Source organism: Cyprinus carpio, chromosome A6 (assembly GCF_018340385.1).
Source record: "Cyprinus carpio isolate SPL01 chromosome A6, ASM1834038v1, whole genome shotgun sequence".
Taxonomy (NCBI): domain Eukaryota; kingdom Metazoa; phylum Chordata; class Actinopteri; order Cypriniformes; family Cyprinidae; genus Cyprinus; species Cyprinus carpio.
Window position 1 is genome coordinate 29,292,826 of NC_056577.1, and position 26,370 is coordinate 29,319,195.

At 37.6% G+C, this 26,370-nt stretch overlaps 1 protein-coding gene across 5 annotated transcripts in view; it reads right to left on the bottom strand.

The window, feature by feature from the left end:
• Positions 1–26,370, bottom strand: part of LOC109091128 (receptor-type tyrosine-protein phosphatase T-like) — a 236,531-nt gene that overhangs the window by 115,392 nt on the left and 94,769 nt on the right. For all 5 annotated transcript variants that reach the window (XM_042758908.1, XM_042758907.1, XM_042758906.1 and 2 more), the window contains exon 7: positions 18,329–18,622. In XM_042758908.1, the coding sequence (XP_042614842.1) occupies positions 18,329–18,622 (294 nt within the window). The remainder of the gene's footprint in view (positions 1–18,328; positions 18,623–26,370) is intronic.

A 26,370-nucleotide genomic window follows, 5' to 3' on the forward strand; every position in this document is an offset into this window, starting at 1 on the left:
TGGCTTCATGAAAAGCCTGAAAATGAGCAATTGAAATTACTGCAAGAAAACTGTAATAGCAGATAATAATGACTAGCTATTTAAAAGAAAATACATATATCAACCCACTATGTTGCAAAGATAAAAATAAATCAAAAACATCACATTATTAAACCCATTTTCATGCATATTCAGTGTCACACTATTTAATTTCTCGATAATGATTGTTTTCTCTTAAATGCAGACAGACATAATAATTTGCATTAAAACATTAATGCCCATGTGTGTGCGTAATCCACTAATATATGCTTGCTGAATGGCAAGAACAATTAACAGTGATGCTTTATGGTTCATTCAGCTGCATTAAATTCACATATCAGCTTACGACACAACTTGTACTATTTCTATAGAAAGTAGCATGTGTTTTGTTCTTAGTATGCAAATTTTCATGCATCGTTGACCTATGATTTTAGCACAAATGTGTAGTATACTGTCTCCCAGAATGCACTGCACTCAACTTGACCTTCCATTTCTAGTGTGTCAACTGAACACTAAACTCTTTGATTGGACTAGGGATGGGTCAAGATAGTCAGCTAGTTGATTAGTTAGGTCATGTAGTTTATCTACATTTCCTCGTCGAAAATTCATGATAAAACCCTCTCCAGTAAAAAGCCTCTCAGAAAAGTGGCATTTTTAAACTCTTCTTCTTTAAAGCACCACGCAAATGAACGGTTTATGTGACGTGACGCTGGGTATGGTGTCCCATACTCGGAATTTGTGCTCTGCATTTCACCCATCCAAGTGCACACACACAGCAGTGAGGAGTGAACAAACACACACACACACACAAACACGGCCATTATTGGTACATTCACTCTCCCTACCTACAACTTCTGCCAGTACCGAGAACTGAACCTGCAACCTTTGTGTTACAAGTTTGACTCTCTAACCATTAGGCCACGACTGCCCCCTATGTAGAATATGAATGTTTAAAAAGTTAATTGCATAACCTAAACAAATACTTAAATTAAGATGATGATATACAGTGTATACTCAGTATATAGTAAGAAACATGATGGTATTTAATTTGGGAAATACTTCATAGTCAACAATAAACCAATGGCATCAGCAGAAAATTACCTAAATTAGAACCATTTGTGCATAAATGTGTAGATTTTGCTATTTTTGGACTCATTAGTTATTATTTCTGAAGAAATTATGTACTTAGGGACAAAGACTTCAGCTGCAATGGTGCAAGTACGAAGTTACATGATATAAATTTTAATTGCCCATTCAATCAAATGCTGAAAAGGGTTACAATATTGCTATTCCCCTCCTATCGAGAGAGAAAGACCTTTCTGTCCCAGATGACCTCGACTGGAAAAGGCCAAGAAGCACATTGCTATGCGTGAATTATGAAGTCTCTCTGAGCAGCCTGAGTCTCCAAGGAGCAAAACGCCTCAGTAGACATTAGATCTGTGATATTAACTCGAAGCTTTCTGAATGTGAAAAAGAGTAATAAAAATCAAAAATATGATTGCATCATTATAGCAGTTTCTTTGTTTCAATCTACTCTTATATCAACATTTCTGAAAAAACACAGGGTTTTCAAAGTTGCAGCTTAATTTTCCGTATGATTTAGGGGGGCAGGGGGTCTAATGCTATTTTATGCATTCTGAGTTACTCTCATGCAAAACATGTCCTAAACTTCAATAAATGAGCTGGATGTATGACAGAGTATTTCTGTGCAAGATACATTCCTTCCAGGTTTAAATAAGTTTTGAAAAGTTTTTCGAGTATGGCCCTTCATGATGTCATGAAGGGTGGAATTCCTTGTATGAGCACTTCTCCCGGAAGAGTGCACAAACACAGCAACCAGAGCGAGAGCAAGAGCAGCCCATAAACATGCTTCATTCAGGTTACGGAAATCGTCGGTATATGGCAGCGCTGCACAGGACTTCCTCAAGATGAATGTTTTTAAAGAAATGTATTTTTGGTTGTGAGGGAAAGATAACCTTGCTCAGCTTCCCAAAGAACCCAGTGTTAAGGGAACAGTGGATGCAGACAAATGTTTTAGAATCAAGGCCCAGTTCTGATGTGAATCAGTCTGAAACACTTATGTGCAATTTACAGCTTTAGAGGAGAAATAATTTATTTTATATAAACTTCAAGAATGGACAACATGACTGAAATATATCCAAATGAATCAGAATCGGCATTAATTGTAACCAAGATCAGAATCAGAATTTAATTGAACCAACTGAATTGAATCAACTGAACTGAATCAAACTGAACTGCAATAGTTTGGGTCAGATCAAAATCTTGTGAATCGGAATTTATTTTAATTCCAGATCTAATCTCAACCCAAAGATGGGCATCTGACACACACACACTAGAGCTTAGATCGGGCCCAACAAATCAAGCCCGACCCTACCCGAGCCCGAGCACGTTGTGTCCGAGCACGGCCCGGCCCGACACGTTCACTGTAATTATGAGCCCGAGCCCGATATAAACCCGACCATTTTTAATATGTGGGCCGTTATAACCAGGGGCGGCGCCATGTTTTTTTTAACGCAGGTGCTGCTGTGCTAGATCATTTAGGCTACAGGGGGGGGAGCTGCGCAGTTATATATATATATATATATATATATATATATATCTATATATATATATATATAATATAAATACTATTAATAAATGAGCAAAAATTGGCCACTCATTATTAAATATTAAATTATTTTAATTATCATAATTAAAGTTTTAATTTTATTAAATTGAACAAGCACAACATTCAGCATTCAATTAAATATTCTTAAAGATTAATTATTATTAATAATGTTACTTCAACATATTGTTATTTCAACATAATATGTGTGTGTGAGCAACAAGCAAGATGTGCATTTGTAAATTCGGTGAGTTTTAAATGTGTATGTGTGACCGTGGCGCGCCGGCGCCTCCTTGTCATTATTATATTGTCTGCTATATTGCTTTTTATGTATTAAATCCAGGCAATTGGTTGATGAAAAATGTATTAAAATTAAGATACAATTTATAGCTAAACGAAATTCACCTTAAAGAAAATCTTTCTTCAAAACAAAACTTAAACTTGAAACTAAATGTGCTTATTTAATGGCTAAAACACGTATGCTACTACAGACTCTTTTTGTACAAATTGCAGCACATTCATTTAATTCTGAATTTTGCACATGTAAGTTGAAAGGCATTTGTTTGTGCATAGTAACATATCTGTAACATTTATCAAGTTCATAATTGTGCGTGCATTTTTTAATTATGATCTTAATGAATAATACGACAAGGAAGAAGCATGTAAACTGCGTTGTTTGTTTATTCAGATATAACTGAATGGATCGTAAATGGATCTGAAATTCCGAATGAAGAAACGTAAAAAAAAATAATAAAAAGATAAACAGTGAACAATGATGAACACAGAAAAAGATGGCCTAAGACCGGTTTTTTTTTTTTTTTTTTTTCTGTCATAGGCAAGCAGCGTGCCGCATTTTATGCACGAGACAAAGCCAACACATATGTTGTCACTCCCCACGACTAGTTTAAAATGTTTCCATACCTCCGATTTTTCCTCCAAACTTGCTTAAAGTTAATTCTCCTGTTTTTTAATTTTTTTTCTTTGATTCTTCAAGCTCCATGTGGCACTTAAGCTACTGAATAGTACAGCACGCACAGCAGGTGTGATGCGTCACGCGTGCGAGACTGCGAATGCGAGTGGACGAGACGCTGCGCATGACACGTGATGTGCTTTATCAAGGGCCCGACCCGACCCGGCCCGAGGACGGTTGCGGGAAATATCGGCCCGACCCGGCCCGCGGGTCGGGTCGGGTCGAGTCCGGGCTCGGGCTCGGGCAGAGAATCTAAGCTCTAACACACACACACACACACACACACACACACACACACACACACAAACACACACACACAGTATATTTATGAACATATATATAATTTAAAACATATCGAACCTCAAATTAAAAATTATGCTTGTGATATTGTAAAACTATATGTCACTCAGTTTGCAGTTTATATTTTAAATCAAATGCAATGACATTCAGACATTTATAAGATTTCAAACACTTTTGGAGTCACTGCAAGTTGTAACTTGAGTACAACTTTCATTTTACTCAAAATTTTAAGGCAACAATGAAATGTTTTCAAGCTAAAGTGTGTTTAAACCGTTTACAGTGCATAGAGTATTAATAATCACATTATGCAATGTTTGACAAGCCAACAACAAATGGTAATTTCATTTTCACTGCATTCCATTTATACCTGTCTGCTGGGAAGGAAACTTTCTCATTTCTTTGTTTCCCCCTTTACTCTGTCTCTGTGTCATTTTTGGACACACTTTAATGGTTGTGCCCAGCGTTGTGTATTTTGGAGGTGTTTCTGGAAGCCTGAATGAGGGGGGCAGCTCCACCTGTCAGCCTCCTCTGGTCAGCATGCTATCTGCAGCCATGCACGTCAAGACAGGGTGACAGCTCCAAAGGGAGCTAAAGAAGAGGGCTGTGCTCGCTTTTTCCTTACAAATCTCTTTCTTAACCTTAGTTTCCTGCTCTCCATTCAAATGGACCAGCCATTCCACCCAAGATAACCCCCCCATCTACCATCTCTCTCAGTCATTTGAAGAACTAACTCTCTGATCCCTGCACAGATCTGGTGATCTTTAAATGAAAGGTCGGTTTAGGCAACAAAAAGCACATGGACAAAATGCACCATTAAAAAGAAAAAGAACACCAACCGATATGTCTTATGAGACATCGTCCTCCGTGAATACATTTCACTTTCCTAGACAAAGAAAAATAAAAAAATCTGACAGCACAGCAAAACTCTCCACTTCCAGCCCCCCACGCTGCAATGCACTCATCAGTGTCTCTCTTTTAAGTTTCCTTCCAGTTCTTTCATCAAACTGAGATCATTACGTTTAAGACAGGTTGCCTGGAAACAATTCCCAGAAGAGTTGATGATTAAATCATTGTAACTCTTTTAATGTGAGCGTACCACCCTAGCACAGAGACTGCCTGGCCTGGTTATTAATGATTCCTCGTTTTTTGCATGCTGGGAATGTGACATTATCATTGGCAGCTTATGTACCTGCTCGCTAACAGCTCATTTTAGAATGTGGTGCACCAAAACCCACAGTGCATCTGGTTGACGGGTCCAAATATAGTCATGCAGAGAGGAAAGGAAGTACAATGGGAGATAGATATAGAGAAAGAAGACTAAAAATTTGGATTAAAAGGTGCAAACCAGATTTACCCTTCACAGCTTACAGACAACCCATGTGTGTAATTTCACAGTTGATCTAACTGAATAAAAATGACATCTAATGGAGTTACTGAAAGTTCATTTTTAAAAGCATTTCTAGTGGTGTTGACTAAGGTTAGCATCACACACACAAACACACACACATATATATATTCACTGTTTTTTGTCTATCTATATAATTTCCAAAGTCTTCATTTGCTGAAAAACAAGTTTATCATGCAAACAATACTGATTGATATGCAGTTTAACACATTCTTACTGATGCTTTTAAGACTATCACAAATTATTTTTGTTAACTTAGCCAGCTATCTATTAGACCGCTAATTAGCCAGTGACAAATCAGAAGACTTTGACATAACAATGTAGAATAAATCACAGAAAATAAATGTTTAATTTTGCAAGGCATTAAAATTGTATTTTCATGATGAATGAGTTAAAACTTTGCACTAGCAACACTACTTTGGGCCACAGGGACATTGACTTATTGTTGAGCAATAAGTATGACTTATTGACTGTAGTAATGGCTGCTGAATATTCAGCTTTGCCAGTTACATTTTAAAATATATTTTAAATTGTAATTATACTTTACAATATTAGTGTTTTGCATGATTTTTTTATTAAATAAATACAGCCTTGGGGACCATGCAAGGCTTCTGTCAAAAACAGTGAAAAATCATACTGACCTCAAACATTTGAAAAATATGGTAGATCCTCAATTAATTTTTTCATCAAGAAATTTAGATGTGATATTGCTTATTGTCCAACACTAGAGACCTGCATTTCCATACTTATTTGGGAAGACAAATGCTGCAAACAAGCTCATTTTAAAGCAACTGATAATGACCCTAAGATTACTGAAAGCCTTCATCTAAGTAAATAATGCCACCTCTCTCCGTATTTTTTTTTTTTTTTTTTTAATTCTTCTATATTCGTGAGCCCATCAAAATGGAAAGATGCCCTAAGGCCAGGCCTACAAGAAAACATGAGTCCAGTCTCAAAAAAACATCTGGCTGTCAGTGAGGCAAACGTGAATGTGGCATTGTAAGGCTGAATCACAGTGATACACAACCTAGAGCTAAACCACAAAGTCTGTTTCTCCAGTAGATAAGGGCCTCCTTCAGGTCCTTTGGGTGCTATTTTTGGTATCGGAACTCATAATCATGAGAAGTTCATTAAACGTCACCCAAAGCCAAATGCAGCCTCCATATGTTGGTGCCCAGTGGGCACTACTCTCCCATTAAGCAAACTGCCTCGTCTTCCCTCTATAAAACATTTAAATTAATTAAGGAAAAGCACATTTTGCCCTCATCTCTATCACTGAAACAGTGGCTGCATTTCCAAATGATTGGAAATTCTTCATTTATTTCCTTCTCTCTGATGTAAGACAGATCTCTGTGGCTATTTGAACCAATTACACTCAGAGTCCTCCTTGTTGGATATACTGTCAGCTATTTAATTCCTAGCGTTTTATTTTAAAATGCAATACAAGCTTGACAGCTACTATGGGGGAAAAATCATTCCATTCAAACAACAGTGCAACTATGAGAAAAACTACATCACAGATCATTTTTATTGTGGTTTCTTGCTCTCTTTTGGATGTATTTACAATAAACCATTTTATATTTGTCCCTTGTAGTAAAGATATTGATTTATTCATTGTAAATGTTTGATTTATGACCACAGATGCCAGTTAAATCCAGTCTCTTAGAAATGAACAAATGTGGTAAATCCACATTTCCCATGATCCCGAGGGATTGCTGTGATTTCATTTTGTTAATATATGGAGGCAGGTTATGAATAACACGACTATTTGAGGTGGATTGGAATTCACAGAGGAGCCGATTGGGTCATTTTTGTTGAACAAAAGAGAAATTCATATTTATGCTGGATGTTTTTCTTCTCCTCCTTCTCTTTACTCAGGATTTCTCCCTCTGTTTCTCACCCAGCCGAGGCTTTGTTCAAATCAAAACAAATTCACAATAACATTCATTCAACAGTTTCTTCAAAATTAATCTTTGAATAATGGCACCTGATATTACCGAGCACCAACTCTTGAAACCTCTAAAATAAAAGAATAAAGCAAATAATACGCAACAAACAATATATCTGATATATCTGCTACTCAGGGGAAGAGTTACTGGTATTTGAAATAAATGAGTTTTTTCTTGAAGAAATGTTCCCGATTCAACAAAGTCATCGATTACCACAAAATAAATAATTTTAACTTGTCCCTCAGTTTGTAATAACAGACAAAAAACACATTTGCAGTAATTGGAGCAGGATAAATACACTACTAAAATGCACTACTGTTTAAAAATTCAGTAATATTTATTATCTATTTTTATTCTATTATTCTATTTTTAGATATTATATATCTATGTTTTATGTTTATGAAAGAAGTCTCTTATTTTCACCACGGCTGCATTCATATGATCAAAAATACAGTAAAAGCAGTAATATTGTCAAATATATTACAATTTAAAATAACTCTTTTCTATTTGAATATATATTAAAATGTAATTTAATCCTGTCGTTAAAGCTGAATTTTCAGCATCATTTCTCCAGTCTTCAGTGTCACATGATCCTTCAGAAATCATTCTAATATGCTGATTAACTGCTCAAGAACTTATGTTCAACATGGTGAAAACCGTGGTATGCTTTCCATGCCATGAACAGGATTTATTTTAAATATAAATCTTTCATAACATTATCAATGTCTTTACTGTCCTTTTTAATCAATTTAATGTATCCTTGCTGTACAAAAGTATTAATTTCTTTAAAAAAATAAAAATAATAAATTACTGGTCCTGAACTTTTGAATGGAAGTGAAAGTTTTAAACATTAAAAAAAAAAGAAGTTTTAATTATTATAAATATTGAAATGTATGGAAGCCCATTTCCGCCACTGAATAAAAGGTAAGGTAATTGCAACTTTTTATCTCACAATTTTGACTTTTTTTCTCAGAACTGCGAGATATCAACTCACAATTCTGATTTATTTTCTCAAAATTGTGAGTTCATATCTTGCAATTCTGAATTTATAACATGCAATTGCGAGATATAAAGTAAAAATTGCGAGTTATAAAGTCAGAATTGTGAGATATAAACTCGCAACTCCAAAAAAAGTCAGAATTGAGAGTTTATATCGTGCAATTCTGACTTTATAACTCGCAATTCTGACTTTATAACTTGCAATTTTGACTTTATTACTCTGACACTCACAATTGCAAGTTATAAAGTCAGAATTGTGAGATTTGAATTGTAATTCTGAAAAAAAAAAATCATAATTGCGAAATAAGAAGTCGCAAATACCTTGGCGGAAACGGGCTTCCATAGAAATCACACTAATATGATAAAATCATTAAATCATCTAAAATATCTAAATATTGTTTGTGCAAGTTATTTCCAATATTTCAACTCTCGTCATGACCAAAGTCAATAAACTCAGTAACTTTCAAATGATATGCGCAAACATAACATTGTTTACATGGAGAAAAATCACAGAAATAGTCAATTTATCCACCTAGGAAAAGTGATTTGGACAGCTTTACAACTCAAACATCCCATTGTTGGAGGAGTTAATATATGTGCTTTAACAAAAATACATTCTGTGCATTTGGTCTTAAAAGCCTCCTATATTGGCTTCCATTGTAAGTGCATTACTGTACAGTAGATGTGGTTTAGCTTATTCTTACTAACAAAGCCACGTCACAATAATTCTCTGAGCTAATCATCTATGGCATGTTACATGATGCTGTCAACAGAGCTTAGGTTGTTTTGAACCCGGAACATTCCTTTAAGTTCAAGTCTTTTAGGAGCTCAATCCCTTCAGTCACTTTCAGTCAGAAAGCCAAGTTTGATGAGCGATCGTGATGACAGAGCAAGAGGGGAACTACTGCAGCTAATGTAAAATACAGAATGCCAACTGTATTAGAATTCAGAGAACATCTCCCAGAGGGCAATCTGAGGGTGTGATCAACCATCAAAAACTTGAGCAGACATACAATGTATTTTAATGTTGCTCGGGGGGGCGGGCAGTCTCTGTGTTTGGCAAATGGGGAGTGATGGGGCCTCAAACACGGCACAAAATGGATTTACAGCTCCTGTTGGAATACTGTGAGCATCCATATCTAAAGTACACAAGCTTGTACTGTATTACAGAAACAGGTGTAGAATGTTTATGAATCCATTACAGAACAATAACTTCTGTAGTATGATATGGACATACTCTTAAGGGCATAGTTCATTCAATCATTTATTCAAACAGTTTTTTCACGTCTTCTAAGAGCATATGATAGCTTTGTGAGGAACAGACAGAATTGTAAATGTATATTTTCACATCTTGATGCGACATACTGTACTTGAACGTAATCTGATTGCGATTTATATTTGGGTGAACAATTAAAGTTAATAAACACTGTCAAAAACATATTGCACTTTGTTGGTTGTGACACAAATGAGACCCAAATATGTTATCGTGCAAGAGCAACATGTAAATGTAAATGTATATATATATATATATTATTATTATTATTATTTTTTTTTTTATCAATGGCATGAAAGACACCTGCAATGACAGAATTTTCATTTTAGGATGAACTATCCCTTTAAAGAAAGCTAGAAGCTAGAAACTTTCAATTTTATTTACAGTTACAGAGATGAAAAGATGAAAACTGTCATCATTTACTCACCCTCATGTCATTCTTTCTCCCACGGAACAAAAAAAAATAAGATATTATGAGGTTTTGTGATGGTATGGGTTAGTATATGTTGACATGATTTTCTTCATTGGTAAACTATACCTTTAAGGAATAGAATGAAAGTTTAGAAAAATATTCTTGAGTTGCCAGGGACTTAAATATAATCACTGCCACAAGCTTCACAGTCGAGGCCTCACAAAATAAAATCAACTGCAGAATCCCCCCAAAAAAAATGTTTCTCTCTCTTACTCTCCATACTTGTCTATCACCACCCTATCTCTCTCTCTCTCTCTCTCTCTCCACCCCCTGTGCATTATTCACCATCTCTGCACCGTGACCGCCTGACGTGCTGGGAAAGACAATATAAGTGTGTCTATGTGCCTGCTCTGTTCCGATACAGAAATCTCGTCTCCTCTACTTTTCTCTCCTGTCCCATTACCATGTCTTATTAAAAAGAGATTCACTTTATGAAAGGTAGATTCATAAAATACACCACAAAAACTACAGTGATCAGTGAAATAATGATGACATGCTTCATAAAGGTAAGGTGATCATAATTATTAAAAAAGATTATGATTACGTCAAAAAGACAGCCCTAACCAAAAATGCATGCTATTGGCTGAGCCAGAAACAATGTTTTTGTCGCAGTGTTTACACTCTTCCAGTGGCGATTTCTTTAAGACTGCAAGGGAAGCTCGGCTTCCCTTATAATGTCACAAAATTAATGGTCAAATATGTACTATTGTATTAACATTTTATTGACTAAAAATGCGTTAGAAAACGTTCATCTCAAAGACGAGTTCGTTCAGAATCAGTTACATATAGCAGGTCGGCTGACTCGATTTCCTTCTCATACATTCCCGCAGCGTGCATTTCCCTATTGAAGCCCAGCGTCCATTGACTTCAATGGGGCTGCTTTGAACGTTTTTTTTCAGCGCTTCGAAACTAGGATGGTCATTGGATAAACGCTGCGATTATGTCCCGCCCACGGATGCTCAGCGTCTCTGGGGGTGAATGGGGAGTGGGCTGGCCCGGACTCCGAGCTTCTGCGTGATGATTGGAGGGTCTGTCGAAAGACTGCATCTCCTTTTGGCTGACAGCGATTCTGTATTATAAGGAATCACTGAAGCTATTCGCGCTCAGTCCCATCGCGGATTTCTCAAGTTCAGTCGAAATAAAAACTGCTGCAACCTATTTCTTTGTTATTTCTTTTGGCGAAATTGCTTGATTTTCATCATACATTTCACACAATTATACACCACATTCCTTGTGCGATACAGATCCCCAAGTGCGATACAGAAATCTGTACATGGCCATCCTTGATAACATCTTGGAGCAGATTCCTCAACGTTTTTCAAATTTGGAAAGCATGCTCTTCTTAGAATTAGTCAATCCAGGGAAATTTGATGACATGAGACAGGTATTTCCAGAGGAGGCCTTCCAAAGTGTCCTGAAAAGTTATGGCCATCACTTTGATTCAGGAAGACTGAGGTCAGAACTTCAATTCCTGTATTCAGATCAGGACTTGCAGGGTAACAGGGGAAAGCTGTGTGATTACTTGGTGTTCCTTAAAGACATGGAGTTGGACAGTGCAATGCCTCAGCTTTACAAACTGTTCTCATTAGTGGCAACAATTGGAGCTACATCTGCAGGTGTAGAAAGGAGCTTCTCCTGTTTAAAGTGACTCAAGTCCTACACCCGAAAAAACAATGGGCCAAGGCCCGTTTAAGCAGCCTAGCTCTGCTGGCCATTGAGAGGACACTGGTCAAGTCACTTGAAAAGACTCCTAGTTGGTACGACAGGGTCACAGACCATTTTCTTGAAAAGGAACGTAGGGCAGAATTTACTTTTAAATAAATAGACGATTTTATGATGTAGGCCGAAAATGAGCTTCCCCTCTCTGACAGACCAGTAGCCGCCACTGCACTCTTCAGATAGTTAACCAACAAAGGTCTCACATGAAGTTATCTAGTTCAGTGATGCAGGTAGTGACGATTCTCTCTGGCCAATCTGTGATCAGCAGAGTTTACACGTCACGTTTTGGTAACGGTACGGTTCACTTGAAACCTCAACCCGAGGCGGTACTAAAAAAAGTACCAGGTACCAGGTACTGTACCCAGTGGAAAACCCCCAACAGTGAACCGTACCGAGCCGTACCGTGCCGTACCATGCAGTGGAAAAGCGCCAAATAAAGACCAAAATCTCTGAGGAATGTTTCCAATACCTTGTTGAATCTATGCCACGAAGAATTAAGGCAGTTCTGAAGGCAAAAGAGGGTGAAACCCACTACTAGCAAGGTGTACCTTATAAAGTGGCCAGTGAGTGTATATATATATATATATATATAATATCATTAACTGATGGACTGCAAAGTGGCAGTATTCCTTCATAATGTTAGGACATAAGCCAGAAGACACATTAGGCCCTCTAACTCAGAAATATGTTGGTAATTAACTTGTAAAGTGGAGGTGTTTTAAAATGTCATAAATTTAACAAAAAGAAGTCCTAAAGGCCACAGCAAATCAAACAGGTTCTTTACGATAGGCTTTATTTCAAGGTTTCAGGCTAGAGAGGAGACAGTAATTGACCTTAGCCGTGTGTGTGTGTGTGTGTGTGTGTGTGTGTGTGTGTGTGTGTGTGTGTGTGTGTGTGTGTGTGTGTGTGGACGTCCTGCTTTTCCATGAAAAGTGGAGAAGGATGATGAAGGACTGTCTACTGGTAAAGTAAATTTGCTTTAAGATCTCAGTGTAGAATTTATAGCAGAGGATGAAAAGATGAGATACTGCCAATGAGAGTTTTTTTTTTTATTTTGAAAAATTGCTGCATTAAATATTAAGAGCACCACAGTCACTTCAATGGATATTCAGCAATTAAGAACACACACATTATCACCTCCATCTTCCTGCCCCTGCAGAGGATGAAGATTTATTAAGAGTGATGTGAAAATATATTCAAATAAATCCACTTTGCTGGAGAGTCAAGCAGAGGACTAAACTCTATCCATCATGTGTGCTTCATGGAAGCAAAGAGAAAGAATGGCTCAGAGATCTCCACACCTGAAAATGTCTGTGCATCAGAGGGTGATGGAGCAGGACTAAAACAGAACGGCAGAGGGGAAGATGCAGTGCATTGTAAAGGACGCAGGTGTATAAGGAAGGAAAAAGGGAAAGAAGACTTAATTAATGACAGATGTATTAATGAATAAACAAAAGAAAGACAGCATAAAAGGACAGAAGTGAAAGAAAGAAAGAAAGAAAGAAAGAAAGAAAGAAAGAAAGAAAGAAAGAAAGAAAGAAAGAAAGAAAGAAAGAAAGAAAGAAAGAAAGAAAGATATATTATTTATCTTTCCATATGAATCCTGGTAGCAAGTCCATGAAAGTGCCAATATTTCCCTGAAGGATTGCAGCAGTGCTGTGGATGAGAGGCTGGACTACAGGAAAGTTATTATAATAGATCTTAACTGTCAAATGCATTTCCATCCTATCCAAAACTCCCCCCACACAAATGTTATTAATATTACAGAGTCAGTATCAGCTGGATATTGGGTGCCTTTTTTTGTTTGGTAACACTTAATAATAACTTTAATTAATAAGTCATTAACAAACATTATATAATACTTAATGGATCATTAGTTAATTTAAAATCAAAGAGTTAGAAACGTGAGATAATGTGCTTGTTAATGTTTGCTAATAAACTTATTAAACATTAGATAATGTTCAAACAAATCATTATTTCATGTTTCATTATTTCAAGTCAAAATGCTTACAAATGTCATTAAACTTTCAAATGATCAAGCACTTATTCAAAATCTACAAATGATTTGAACAGATTGTGTAAAATGATTAAAAGCTTGTGTTAATGCACAACACTTTTGCTGCTACTAAGGTGTGATACGGGTAAGGTTGGGGAAAGGTTTTGCGGCATGGGTAGGTTTAAGGGTTGGTTAAAGGGTCAACAGTGCACAGGGGTCAATTTGATAAGGAAACACGGTTCAATCTGTTTATATTATATTGTTTTGATAAATTCACAAGTATTTTCAATTAAAAAATTATTTGTTTTACCATTTATTTATGATTCAAGGAATATCCTGTTGATATATTGAAGAGTAGATGTAACAAACATTCATAATCATGGGAAGAAAGAGGCGAGAACCGGCGAACATTTAAAATAAAACTTTAATAATAATATAAACACAAAAGAGCGCGAGAGCCCCTTACGGATGACTATCGTGCACAAACAGAAACAAAACACAAAATAAAGTCCAGGCCTGGTCCTCTTTCGTCTTACACATTCTTCACTCCTCCTTTTATCCTTCCGGAGCTCCTCTGTGGGACTCAAGATCGGTGAGTGGCGCAGGTGTCGCACATTTTTTGCACCAAAATTACTATCTGTTATGTCTTTAGCAAGCATTTAGCTAAACTTAACCAGCCACCCTTTACACAAACCTTGTTCCATTAGCTAAAAGTCCAATGCCCATAAAGATACTAAATGATTAGTAATTATTTACAAACATTTATAAATGATGAATAGTTTCAACTTTAGATTGGCTACTGCAAAAGCATGAATAAATGGTTAATAAATTATTATTAAAGATGTGTGAATAGGGTAAATTCGGGTCTTTCGGGACACTTTTTGCCATTTAAATGACTGTTCATAAAGGTATTAATGATTAGTAAACCTTTATAAACATTTGCAAATGATAAATAGTTTCCACTTTAGTTTGGGTACTGCAAAAACATGAAAAAATAATGAATAAATTATTTGTTAAGATGTGTAAATAGAGGTCTACACAACAAACAAAGACCAACAAATGAAGATCATATGAACTGAAAGTTTACTGACATTTGTAAGCATTTCAATTTACATTAAATAATAATATGCTAATCATTAGGTAATGTTGAGTAAGTTCATTAGTAAACATTAACAAAACATTATCTCATATTTCTATCTATGTGAATATATATTAGCAAATGATTCTTCGTTATATGCATTATATAATGTTTGTTAATTACTTATAAATGACAGTTATTATAAAGTGTTACCGGGGTGGGTAACTTTTTTGAATGCCTTTGAAATAAATATTTTATGCTTACTGAGGTTGTATTTATTTGATTAAAAATATAGTAAAAACAGTAATATTTCAGAAATATTATTATACTTTAATATAACAGTTTTCTATTTGAATATATTTTAAAATGTAATTTATTCCTTTGACGCAAAGCCGAATTTTCAGCATCACTACTCCAGTCTTCAGTGTAAGCAAAAGCAGTGTTTTCAGGATTCAATGATGAGTAGAAATTTCAAAAGAAATGCATTTATTGGAAATACAATTGTACCATTATAAACGTTTTCAGTGTCACTTTTGATCAATTTAATGCATCCTTGCTGAATAAAAGTATTTTTTTTTTTATGAAATCTTACTGACCCAAACTTTTGAATGATAGTGCATATCAAAAAATATATATGTTTCTGCAAATAATATAAATAAGCAAACAAACAGTAACTTTCTACAAACTTTTATGAGTAAACATAAAAATACATTATTGATGCCTGGGTTTCTAAGGGTTAACTCACTTTAAAATAAAATTCTCTTGCATATGTCAAAGCTTGACACCCTGCATGGACTCACGGGTAATTATAACTGAAGCATGTCCAATACCAGAACAAGAGCCCTGAAGAGTGTGTGTCCATCCTTTGTCATGACCCAGCAACTTTCCTGCCACACACACAAAATACACACACACACGCACTTCCTCAAGCAGGCCTCACCTGACCAGCACCTCCACACCTGTCTGCTCTAATCAGTGCTGTGTGACAGATATGCACCACTGTGTGTGCGCGCATGCATGTGTGACAGGTAGACAGTGCCGTCACTTCATAAACACATGTTTTTTACGACACGCTTCACCTCTCTCCAATCCCTCTGTCTGTCCTGTCCTCTCACTCCCAAAATGCCTCCCTAGCTGTGATGCAATGAAAGCTGACAGTGGATTTCGCATTGATCTCCACATGCAAACGTGGATCACGAGGCTTTGATGAGTGCCGCAATCAGCCTTATCATTGCATTCTTTGACCCCTCTCACTCCTTTTTCCCCTCAAACTCTCCTACTATATCAGTAATTTTACACAGTTTGGATCTTTGATAAAGCTGTAGACATGTTTGTGGTACATGAATTCCAATTAGACCCTTATAGACCAAAAGTGGCAGAACTCATTGGGCTGCGGGCAAGAACTAGAATCGTGTGAGTTGACACCCGGCTTCCAGCTCATTAGGTGGACTGCAGCTTGAATCTCAAGGGAAGCATGTCAACTGTGACAACCTCAATGGTTTTGTTCCATTACAGAAAGTGTATAAAGGTAAAATACAAAAAGTGTTGTGGGGTTTATATTTGTAGGTTTTGAGCAATGTAAAGTATAGATATTGTTATAACAAGTGCAAACATACACAGAGGAAAATGAAAGGGATGCATGCACAAAAACTTGCTGCCATGATGCAGGAGCTTGCCAGGTCATTACTATGTGTCTGTTAAGCTGTTCTGGATTTTATTGTTACATGCATACACTGAATACTTAGTTCAAATACCTGCACTATGTATAACAGCCATATTGTTTCTGTGTTTCTGTGGCTCAGTGGTAGTGCATTGTGTTAACAACACAAAAGGTTGTGGGTTCAATTCCCAAGGAACACATGTTAGGTAAAAATGTTAGCCTTGAATGCACTGAATGCACTTTGGATAAAAGCGTCTGCTAAATGCGTAAATGTAAAATTGTTTACATGTAATAGCGTCCTTGAATTTCGGAAATATTGAAACAGAAATGCACAATGCATGTGTGTATGTTTCTGTACTTGTACAATGACACCCTCCAGTCTGCCTGTGTATTTTAAAGAGGAAACACTTCTGTGTGACTGTATTAGCATACCAATAGAGCTCCTGTGCTGCGGAGCGGAGGAGAAAAATTGAATTGGAAGGACAAGGAAGATCAGTGCTTTCGGCTGGAAGCAACTTCATTGGATCAGAAATGTGTGTGTGAGTGTGTGTATATATTTAACAGACGGCTACCTGTGGTGAGCTGGCATGAACACACAGATTATGTAGAACTGCCTCACCTGGACAAGTAAAAATGTGAAGCAAGTGCATACACACAACTCACACATATCTGCAGCCAAATTCTCTTGAATAAAAAAAGAAAAGAAAAAGGATGGCAAAAATTTCTGTCATCAACACACCTTCACATTAGCTCTTCTTCACTACACAGCATGTTTTTTTGCATCTATACAACCACAAGATCAGTGTACATCTCACCAGAATAGAGATATTTAAGGGTCAAACTGTCCGAATCAAATTTATCCTTCAAAATTTTTGTCTTGAAAAACTTTGCTTTCCTATTTAAAAATGCCAGCTAAATGAAATCATGCTTGCAACCTCAATTCAAATGCAATTCAAATTTAGAAAATGAACTTGAAAATGAATAGAAATCTAAAATACATTTTTAATTAAATTCTTACACAACTTGCACAACACAACTCTTGTAGTGAAATGTCTTTGTCACCAGAAGTCCATCAGTTTTAAGCAGATTTTTTGCAAGACTATATGTGAACATGTATGCATCCTGAATGAAAACAACTGAGGTAGTAAAGAGAGGGAAAAGAGAATCAGGGACCGTCAGAGGAGAGAGGAGACACAGAAGAACCCCTCTGGATTTACCCCACTGTGTCATCAGTGACAATCCATCTCCTTCATCACATAACCCTCACCTGGATCTCTCTCTCTCGCTCTCTCTCTCTCTCTCTCTCTCTCTCTCTCTCACACACACACACACACACACACACACACACACACACACACACAGAGAGAGAGAGTGACTTCACCTGGATCACAGTCTTCCCTACTTCCTAGGGCTCTCTCATCTGCTCCCGTCATCTCATTATCTGTCACTTTATCAGATCAAGAGTGTCTCTGTCTATCTGAGCGCCGCTCCACATGCCGCCCTACTGCGTTCATAATTACTCCTGAAAATTGTTCCCACCTATAGTCTTTGCCTCCTCTCCTGCTCTTTACCATCATTCTGCGGTGGAAAGTAACAATCTCAATTATCATTCCAACTAACACCTTCACCCCGTCATAAATCATATCAAATCATCTCAGAGTTTCCCTATTTCTCCTCAGGAAATGTGACAATAACACACTCTCATTTTTGTAGTAATTGCATTCCATCAGAAGAAAAAGAAATATAGTAGTAGCTATACTACATTCTAGTTGTTGCTCTTCTTTTGAACTGTCCAAATATTGGTCTATTCCATTGTTTTTAATCTCCTCAAAGTAACTTCTAATCGTAAATACTGACACTTACCAGCACATTTGGTTCGAGTGATGAGAGGTGGTCCTGGTGGTCCAGTGCCACCCTCCCCAGGTCGGGTCAGAAGAACCTTAATCTCATACTCCACATCTGGATCCAAATGCCAGAGCTTGTATGTTGGTGCATCCACAACATGTGTCTCGGCCCAGTTTCCAGTGGTGGTGCGGTACTCCACCTCTTTCAGCATGATGGGGCCGTCACCGATGATGGAATTGGCATTTGGTTTGATCCACAAGTAGGTGGCACCAACTGCAAGAAGCTCAGGTGGAGCGATGGGTGTGGGTGGGGCTGAAGAAGAAAAAAAGGGGATTGTTTATTATCTACAATCTTTATTCATCATCTCACCTTGTCAGAATCAAAAAGTATTTCATATTTCTTTCTTTTGCACTTCACAACACAAAGCTTAACACTAGTGCAAAAAAATAAAGAGCAAGAGATGTGCATTAGATGTATAATCAATGTTGTATCTGCATATTTTTGTTTGTTCTTCATCAATAGCATGTGTACAAACTAATGCAATCACCAATGAAATGTTAAGATCAATACCAAGCATCTTCAATATAACTAAATCTATATTTGAAAGAGGTAGATAAAGGAATAGAAAGAAATAAAGTGGCTGCACTGAAATACATGAGCCATCTCTTGCAATAATTTTTCAGCAAATTTCAAAAGTTGTTGAAAGAGCAATTAAGGGCCATAGAAAGTAATCTCGCTTCACTATTACACTGCATTCAGACATCATTTTACATTTGCTTTTTTAGTGCAAAATGGTGAGAGGAAAATGAAGGCTGGAATTACAGTGAAGCATGCGGCTGAAGCTTTGGAGCTCATTAAGGGATATCAGACAGCCTTGCTTGGCCGGCAGAATTGTTAGAATAAATGGAATGAAACCTTTCCTGGAATCCCAGTTGAGAAGGTGGGCTATAGCTTTTTCCCTTAACACTTAGCTAAGCTCTCTTCCTCTCCCTCTCTCTCTCCATTGCTTCTACCCACTCACATTAAATCCACTGGAGACAGCTTATGGCTTGCCCTGCATTAACTTCTTGTGTCTGCCTGCTTCTTCCTTCTTTGTCCCACTGCCACTGAGAACCTTAGATTTACCCTCAAACATGTGAAAGGTAAACAATATTTATTTTTTCTTCTTCTTTTCTTGCCTTCTTTGTTCTTTCATTGTTTACTCCCTTTCTTCTGCTTCCTACTTCCTCTCACACTTTTTCTTCCATTCCCCTTCCTTTACATTTCTTTATTTTCTCCTGTTTTCTTCCTTTCTTCTTTCTTTCTTTCTTTCTCAGTTCCCACCTTCCATCTTCTAATCGTCTTTTTGGCACTATTTCTCAGCGGGAGATGGGGCAGAGACTAATCCAGGGTTAGAGGTGAGTAGCGGTGCATGAAGGGTTCATCCGAGCATGGAAGAGCCACCCAGGCCCACTCTAATGAGAGGCTGCTGTCTCTACTGTGCCATGTAATCAACTGAGCCAGATTACCAAAGCCCATTTACCCACAGCTGATAACACTGACTCCCTCAGCTGCCCGGAAAGGATACGCTCTAGCTCGGAAAAGAGAGTTTAGACGTAACCCGTCAACCTCTGAAGCTTAAGAGTGTTTAGTGCTTGAAATGAAAATGAAGGTGGGAGAAAATAAAAACGGTAACAGAAAGGAAGGAGGAATAATAAAAAGTAAACAGAGATTACCAGAGAAAAAAAAAAACTTTAGTTTCTATAATACATATAGTTTCTATAATATTCTCGTTTTTAAATGAGTCACTCATTTAAAGTCTATTGGATATTTTTCACCTTTTTTCGGCTTATAAAACTAATATATGTGTAATACTTAAGCATAGGGGTTTAAATCCCTAACCAAAAACATAACCAATAATTTGCCATAGTAAACCCCAGTAATAATGACTGCAAAACAAATCTTCAACACTTCAGTGTGAAATGAGATATGGCTTATGGATAATGTCTTATTTATCATATGAATGGACTCCATCGGGTTGTTCATCAAGGTAGCTGTCACATCCAAATTGCAGTTTTGAAGTAGTGCCTTTGTTCAAACCATTAATACACTTCCATCATTTAATGCAATTTCAGAAGTCTTTATGTCAGCACATTGTCCTAGCGTGGGCATTTATGGTCCTGCAGTTGATAAACTCAACGATTAGTGAAGTGTTTTTGGATTGAGCATTTATGATTGCAGCTGGATTGAAATGAGGGTTGGAAGCTGCTGATGACTGGCTGAATCTCGGTGATTGCTGCTTGATGATTGGCTGAGTGTTATTGTACTCCGGATGATTTACAAACTATTTTGAGCTTCCAGCCTTAATAATGTGGTTGTTGATTAGCAAAGTGGTTCGTGGCTACGTCATTACAGAGATCGACATATGTTCATTATATGAAAGTTGAAACATCTGATGTCTATTACTTACTTTGTAGTCCCATTCAGGTCACTTATTGCTTAGGATGACGCAACAGTATGGGATCAGAATCCCGCCAAATGTATTGCAGTCATAGATCGAAAAATAATAAGCATAAATAAAATATTTAAAAACACATGTAAAATAATAACGCACAAAACTGAAAAACTCCTGCTCATATGTTATTTTTTTGTGTGCTTATGGTCTTTTCCCCTTTGCTCTTGTTTCCACGTTCTGCGCTTGCTTTTCTAAATGTTGCAGTTAGAGTTTCATGTAAATCAGGGCGGGCTTCAGCGTCACCATTGGGCCACAAGTTCTAGATTGACAGCTGCTCCTCTAGCCAATCAGTCCAAGGGGGAGTTGACGTCACTCCGATGCGACTCGTGGCTGCTGTGGTGGCAGGTGTGTGAAGCAGAGCATGTGAGCGGAGTGGAGCGGGAGCGAGCGGGGAGCGCGAGCGGGCGGGTCTTAGCGCAGAGCGGCATTTTTAAAAGGACGGAGCGTCGCTCTATTTCCTGTTCCTATTTCGCTCCAATTTCGCTCCGCTCACCACTAGTCTGAAGCATGCTCAGTCAAGCCTGACCCAGAATCCATCTGTCTTTTACTGTCATCAACAGACTATTTTCATTCAAAACTTGGCTTAATAATGAGTTCAAAAAGTAGCCTACTTCAAAAAAGAAAACGAGAAATCATACAGGTGTACTATTAAAAAACGAACTGACAGTGATTTATTTATATAATTAGGCCCATTAATTCGTTTAATTTTACGGCAGTTTTTTTGTACAATTGATATAAGCCAATTTAAAATTTAATCCTGTGCGCTGCGCAAAAAGTTCATTTATAAGAATGTTGGCCTAATAGTTAATTTACTTTTAAAACGTTTATGTATATTTTTGTTTATATAATTTTTATTTATATTATTAGGCCCATTTATTCGTTTAATTTTACAGCAGTTTTTTTTTTTTTTTTTTTTTTTTGCAATTGATATAAGCCAATTCAAATTTTAATCCTGTGCGCTGCGCAAAAGTTCGGTTATAAGAATGTTGGCCTAAAAGTTAATTTACTTTTAAAACGTTTATGTATATTTTTGTTTATATAATTTTTATTTATATTATTAGGCCCATTTATTTTCGTTTAATTTTACAGGAATTTTTGTGACTAATTTGTCATTTGTAATTTGAAATAAAACATTTCTATTTGAAAAATGTTGTTGTTGCTCATTAGTTCTTTAGGAGGTAAGGCTGTGGTCTAAGCTAAAAGTCATATATAGATTTTTTTTTCTTTTTTGGAGCGAGCGGGGGCGATTTGAGTGGAACGCGAAGCAAACTGCGTTGAGCGCTGAGCGATAATGAGCGGAGCGGCCTGATGTAGCTTTGAGCGGGGGAGCGGAGGGGTGAACAGTTCCGTGAGCGATGAGCGGAGATTCTCACCGCTCCACTCCGCTCACATGCTCTGGTGTGAAGTAGAGGGTGACACGGGGGTGGATTTTCAAATCTCTCCCGTCCCACTCCCGCAAAAAAAGATCCCATCCCGTCCCAATCACACAAAAAATACTGGGGGAAAATCCCGTCCCGTTTCAATCCCGGAAGAATGACTCACGTTCCCTCCCACTATGTTGTATTTCTTTTTGGCCGGAATCTGTCACAAAAAAAAAAAAATAAAATACAGTACAGATCACAGCATGCCCACTTTAGTTAAATAAAAATTCAAAATGTAGTTTTTTTTTTTGTTTTGTTATTTTATTGAACTGAAAGCCATCTTAATGCACATTGTGCATTGCACACACATTAAATTTAATGTTAAACATCCATGCTAACACATACGTTTTCTATTTTATTTTATTTTTTTTTCATTTGAGCGTAGACATTTCACTGTCTATAGATTTATTTTTCATACACAGAGTTTCGAAGTTTCTCGCTCAAGTTCACATGACCGAGACGACAGAAACCGCATCGTTTGCTTTAATTATTTTACAGAAGCACGTTCCGTTGTTATTCTAAGTGCACACAAATGAACGTATACGGATTCGAAAGATTTATTACTTTTATCTGTATGAACAAAGATTACGGAGTATTTTAAGAGCCAGTGAGTGCACCGGTGCCTCCATCTGTCCTGCTGTGAGCGCGCTGCTGTTCAGTTTGCGCACACACTTCAATAGTGCACATTTCTGTGGGTTAACATTAGATTGAGCGGCCATGTAAAGTTATGACTACATACATCTTTTAGATGAAAAGCTATATTTAAGGTCTATGAATGATAGCTGGGCTTTTGGATGTCCTGCCCGATGTAGGCTACTGTATTACCACATAGACCAGCCATTAACGGTCTGTCCTTCACGCGCAGGTCATTCACTGAACCAGCCACACCAAAGCAGACAGGAGGAGAACATAAAGACACAGTGGAAGTAGAATTGAGTTCAAAATTAAAATATAAGCCTACAGTTTATAGTTTATTTAAAAGGTAGGCTATACTTTTGTATAAAGTTGGGGATCAAAGTGTTATTACGATTCCCGGTCCCGCCCACTCCCGCTGACATTTTTTCCTGTCCTGTCCCAATCCCGTGATTAACAGTGTGAAGATCTAGTGTGAGAATGGATAACCAGTGTCAGAAGGCAAATCCTGGACGATCTCAGGTAATTAGCCATAAAATATTTTGTTAATGGGTGACAGAAACATTCACTTTGTGTTTATGATCTTTTCTGCAAGCTCTATGTAGTCCGACTAGACCGATCTAGCTCGTTAACAGGTGTCTTGTTAGTTTTGGTTTAGTAAGTAATACTTTATATTTTAGGCATTGTAGGGCTGCACGATAAATTGCACGCGATATGCGCGTCTTGTCAGTGAAGGCGGTGTCCTGACATTTCCTACCAGGGTTTACTGCGCATGCGCACATCAATATTGCGTCCTTTTTCTCGTGCTAAACAATGATTTTTAATGTATATGCATTACTGTAAGGGTAGGTTTAGGTGTAAACTTTAATAAAAACACAATCTAATTGTAAGAAAAGAATACTTAATGTTGGTTTCCTGTAGCTGTATCCCTTCAAGCTACAACCACAAATATAACACATAAAATACTGTATTTTCATTCCGGTTCTGTAATCAGCGGTAATTTCTCCATCACCTGCGCGCTTTTCACATGGAGCAGCATAACGGCTCTGTGTAGTAAATGCTGCTCCATGAAAGGTGCGCAGGTGATGGAGATTTACCGCTGATTACAGAACCGGCTTTACTGACAAGCTGCGCATCAAAAATATCGTGCGATTTCTAGTGCAGCCCTACTGCCTAAAATATAAAGTATTGCTCACTAAACCAAACTAACAAGACACGTTGTTAGCGGGCTACATATCGGCCTACTCGGACAACATAGAGCTTGCAGAAAATATCGTCAACACACAAAGGGAATGTTTCTGTCACCCATTAACAAAATATTTATGGCTAATTACCTGAGATCGTCCGGAATTTGCCTGCTGACGCTGGTTATCCAGCTTCACACACCTGCCACAGCAGCCACGAGTCGCATTGGAGTGACGTCAACTCCCCCTTGGGCTGATTGGCTAGAGGAGCAGCTGTCAATCTAGAACTTGTGGCCCAATGGTGACGCTGAAGCCCGCCCTGATTTACATGAAACTCTAACTGCAACATTTAGAAACGCGCAGAACGTGGAAACAAGAGCAAAGGGGAAAAGACCATAAGCACACAAAAAAATAACATATGAGCAGGAAACCTGATTTTGTTTGCGATTTGGAAAATTTTAAATTCATGTTTCAGTTTTGTGCAATATAATTAGGGCCCGAGCACCGATGGTGTGAGGACCCTCTTGTATCTGCTTCGTTTATTATTATTATTATTATTCTTCTTCTTCTTCTTCTTCTTCTTCTTCTTCTTCTTCTTCTTCTTCTCCAAAATGAATCGCATTTTTGAGGGCCTAAACATGCTCGAAAAGTCCTGAAACTTTGCACACGCGTCAGACCTAGTGAAAATTTACGGATGATATAGGTTTCAGGAAGAGGGTGTGGCAAAATGGCTCGACAGCGCCACCTATCGTAAAAAAATCAACAGCCCTCGAGCTGTGTTTCACGTACATGCACGAAAATTGGCACACATATGTAAAGCATCAGTACCTACAAAAAAGACTTTTGGAGCAATATCCGAAACCCAACAGGAAGTCGGTTATTTTTAATTTTATGGGCAAATTTTGCATCATTTTTGTCATTTGCATGCCTTGTATTTTAACGAACTCCTCCTAGAGATTTATTCAGATCAAGACCAAATTTGGTATGCCTAATCTAAAGGCCTTTGCGATGTTAAATTGCGAAGATCTTGAGTTTTCGTTGAAGGGCGTGTCCGTGGCGGCCTGACGAATTTCGATGATTCGCCATGAAAAATGAAGTTGCTATAACTCAGACATACAATGTCCAATCTGCCACAAACTTCACATGTTTGATAAGACTCCTGACCTGAACAGATTGACATGCCCATATTCAGTTATAGTCATAGCACCACCTACTGGCAACAGGAAGTGACATATTTTACGCTGTAACAAACTACCCCAAGAAATTTTATGACATAATTCTTTTTTTTTCAGTCACTCTATTCTAAAGGCCTGGGCGATGTTAAATTGTGAAGATCTTGAGTTTTCGTTAAAGGGGCGTGTCCATGGCGCGGTCACAAAGTTCGATGTCTCGCCATGGGAATAAAAGTTATTGTAACTCAGGCATAAAATGTCCGATCTTGCCCAAACTTCACATGTTCGATAAGTTTACTGGGCCTGAACACATCTGAAGGCCATTATTCCATTGGGTGTGGCAAAATGCCTCGATAGCGCCACCTATACATTTTCAACGGAGTGCTCCTCGAGCTACGTTTCACGCACATGTACAAAAATCGGTACACACATGTAACACACCAATACCTACAAAAAAGTCTCTTGGTACGAAATTCGAATCCCAACAGGAAGTCAGTTATTTTGAAATTTTCTCTGCAAAATTTGTGTCGTTTTTGACATTTTCAGGGGTTGTACTTTAACGAACTCCTCCTAGAGATTTATTCAGATCAACACCAAACTTTGTCAGTGTAATCTAAAGGCCTTTGCGATGTTAAATTGCGAAGATCTTGAGGTTTCGTTTAAGGGCGTGTCTGTGGCGGCCTTACAAATTTCGATGTTTGGCCATGAGAAAGGAAGTTGCTATAACTCAGACATACAATGTCCAATCTGCCCCCAAACTTCACATGTTTGAGAAGACTCCTGACCTGAATATATCTACATGCCAATATTCAGATATCGCTATAGCGCCACCTGCTGGCAACAGGAAGTGACATGTTTTTTACGCCGTAACAAACTACTCCTAGATATTTTATGACATTTTATAATTTTTTTTGGTCAATCTAATCTAAAGGCCTTTGCGATATTAAATTGTGAACATCTTGAGGTTTCATTGAAGGGTGTGGCCATGGCGCCGTGACAAATTTCGATGTCTCGCCATGGGAATAGAAGTTGTTGTAACTCAGGCATAAGATGTCCGATCTTCCCCAAACTTCACATGTTTGAAAAGAGTCTTGGCCTGAACACATCTGAAGGTCATTATTCCACTATAATCATAGCGCCACCTGCTGACAACAGA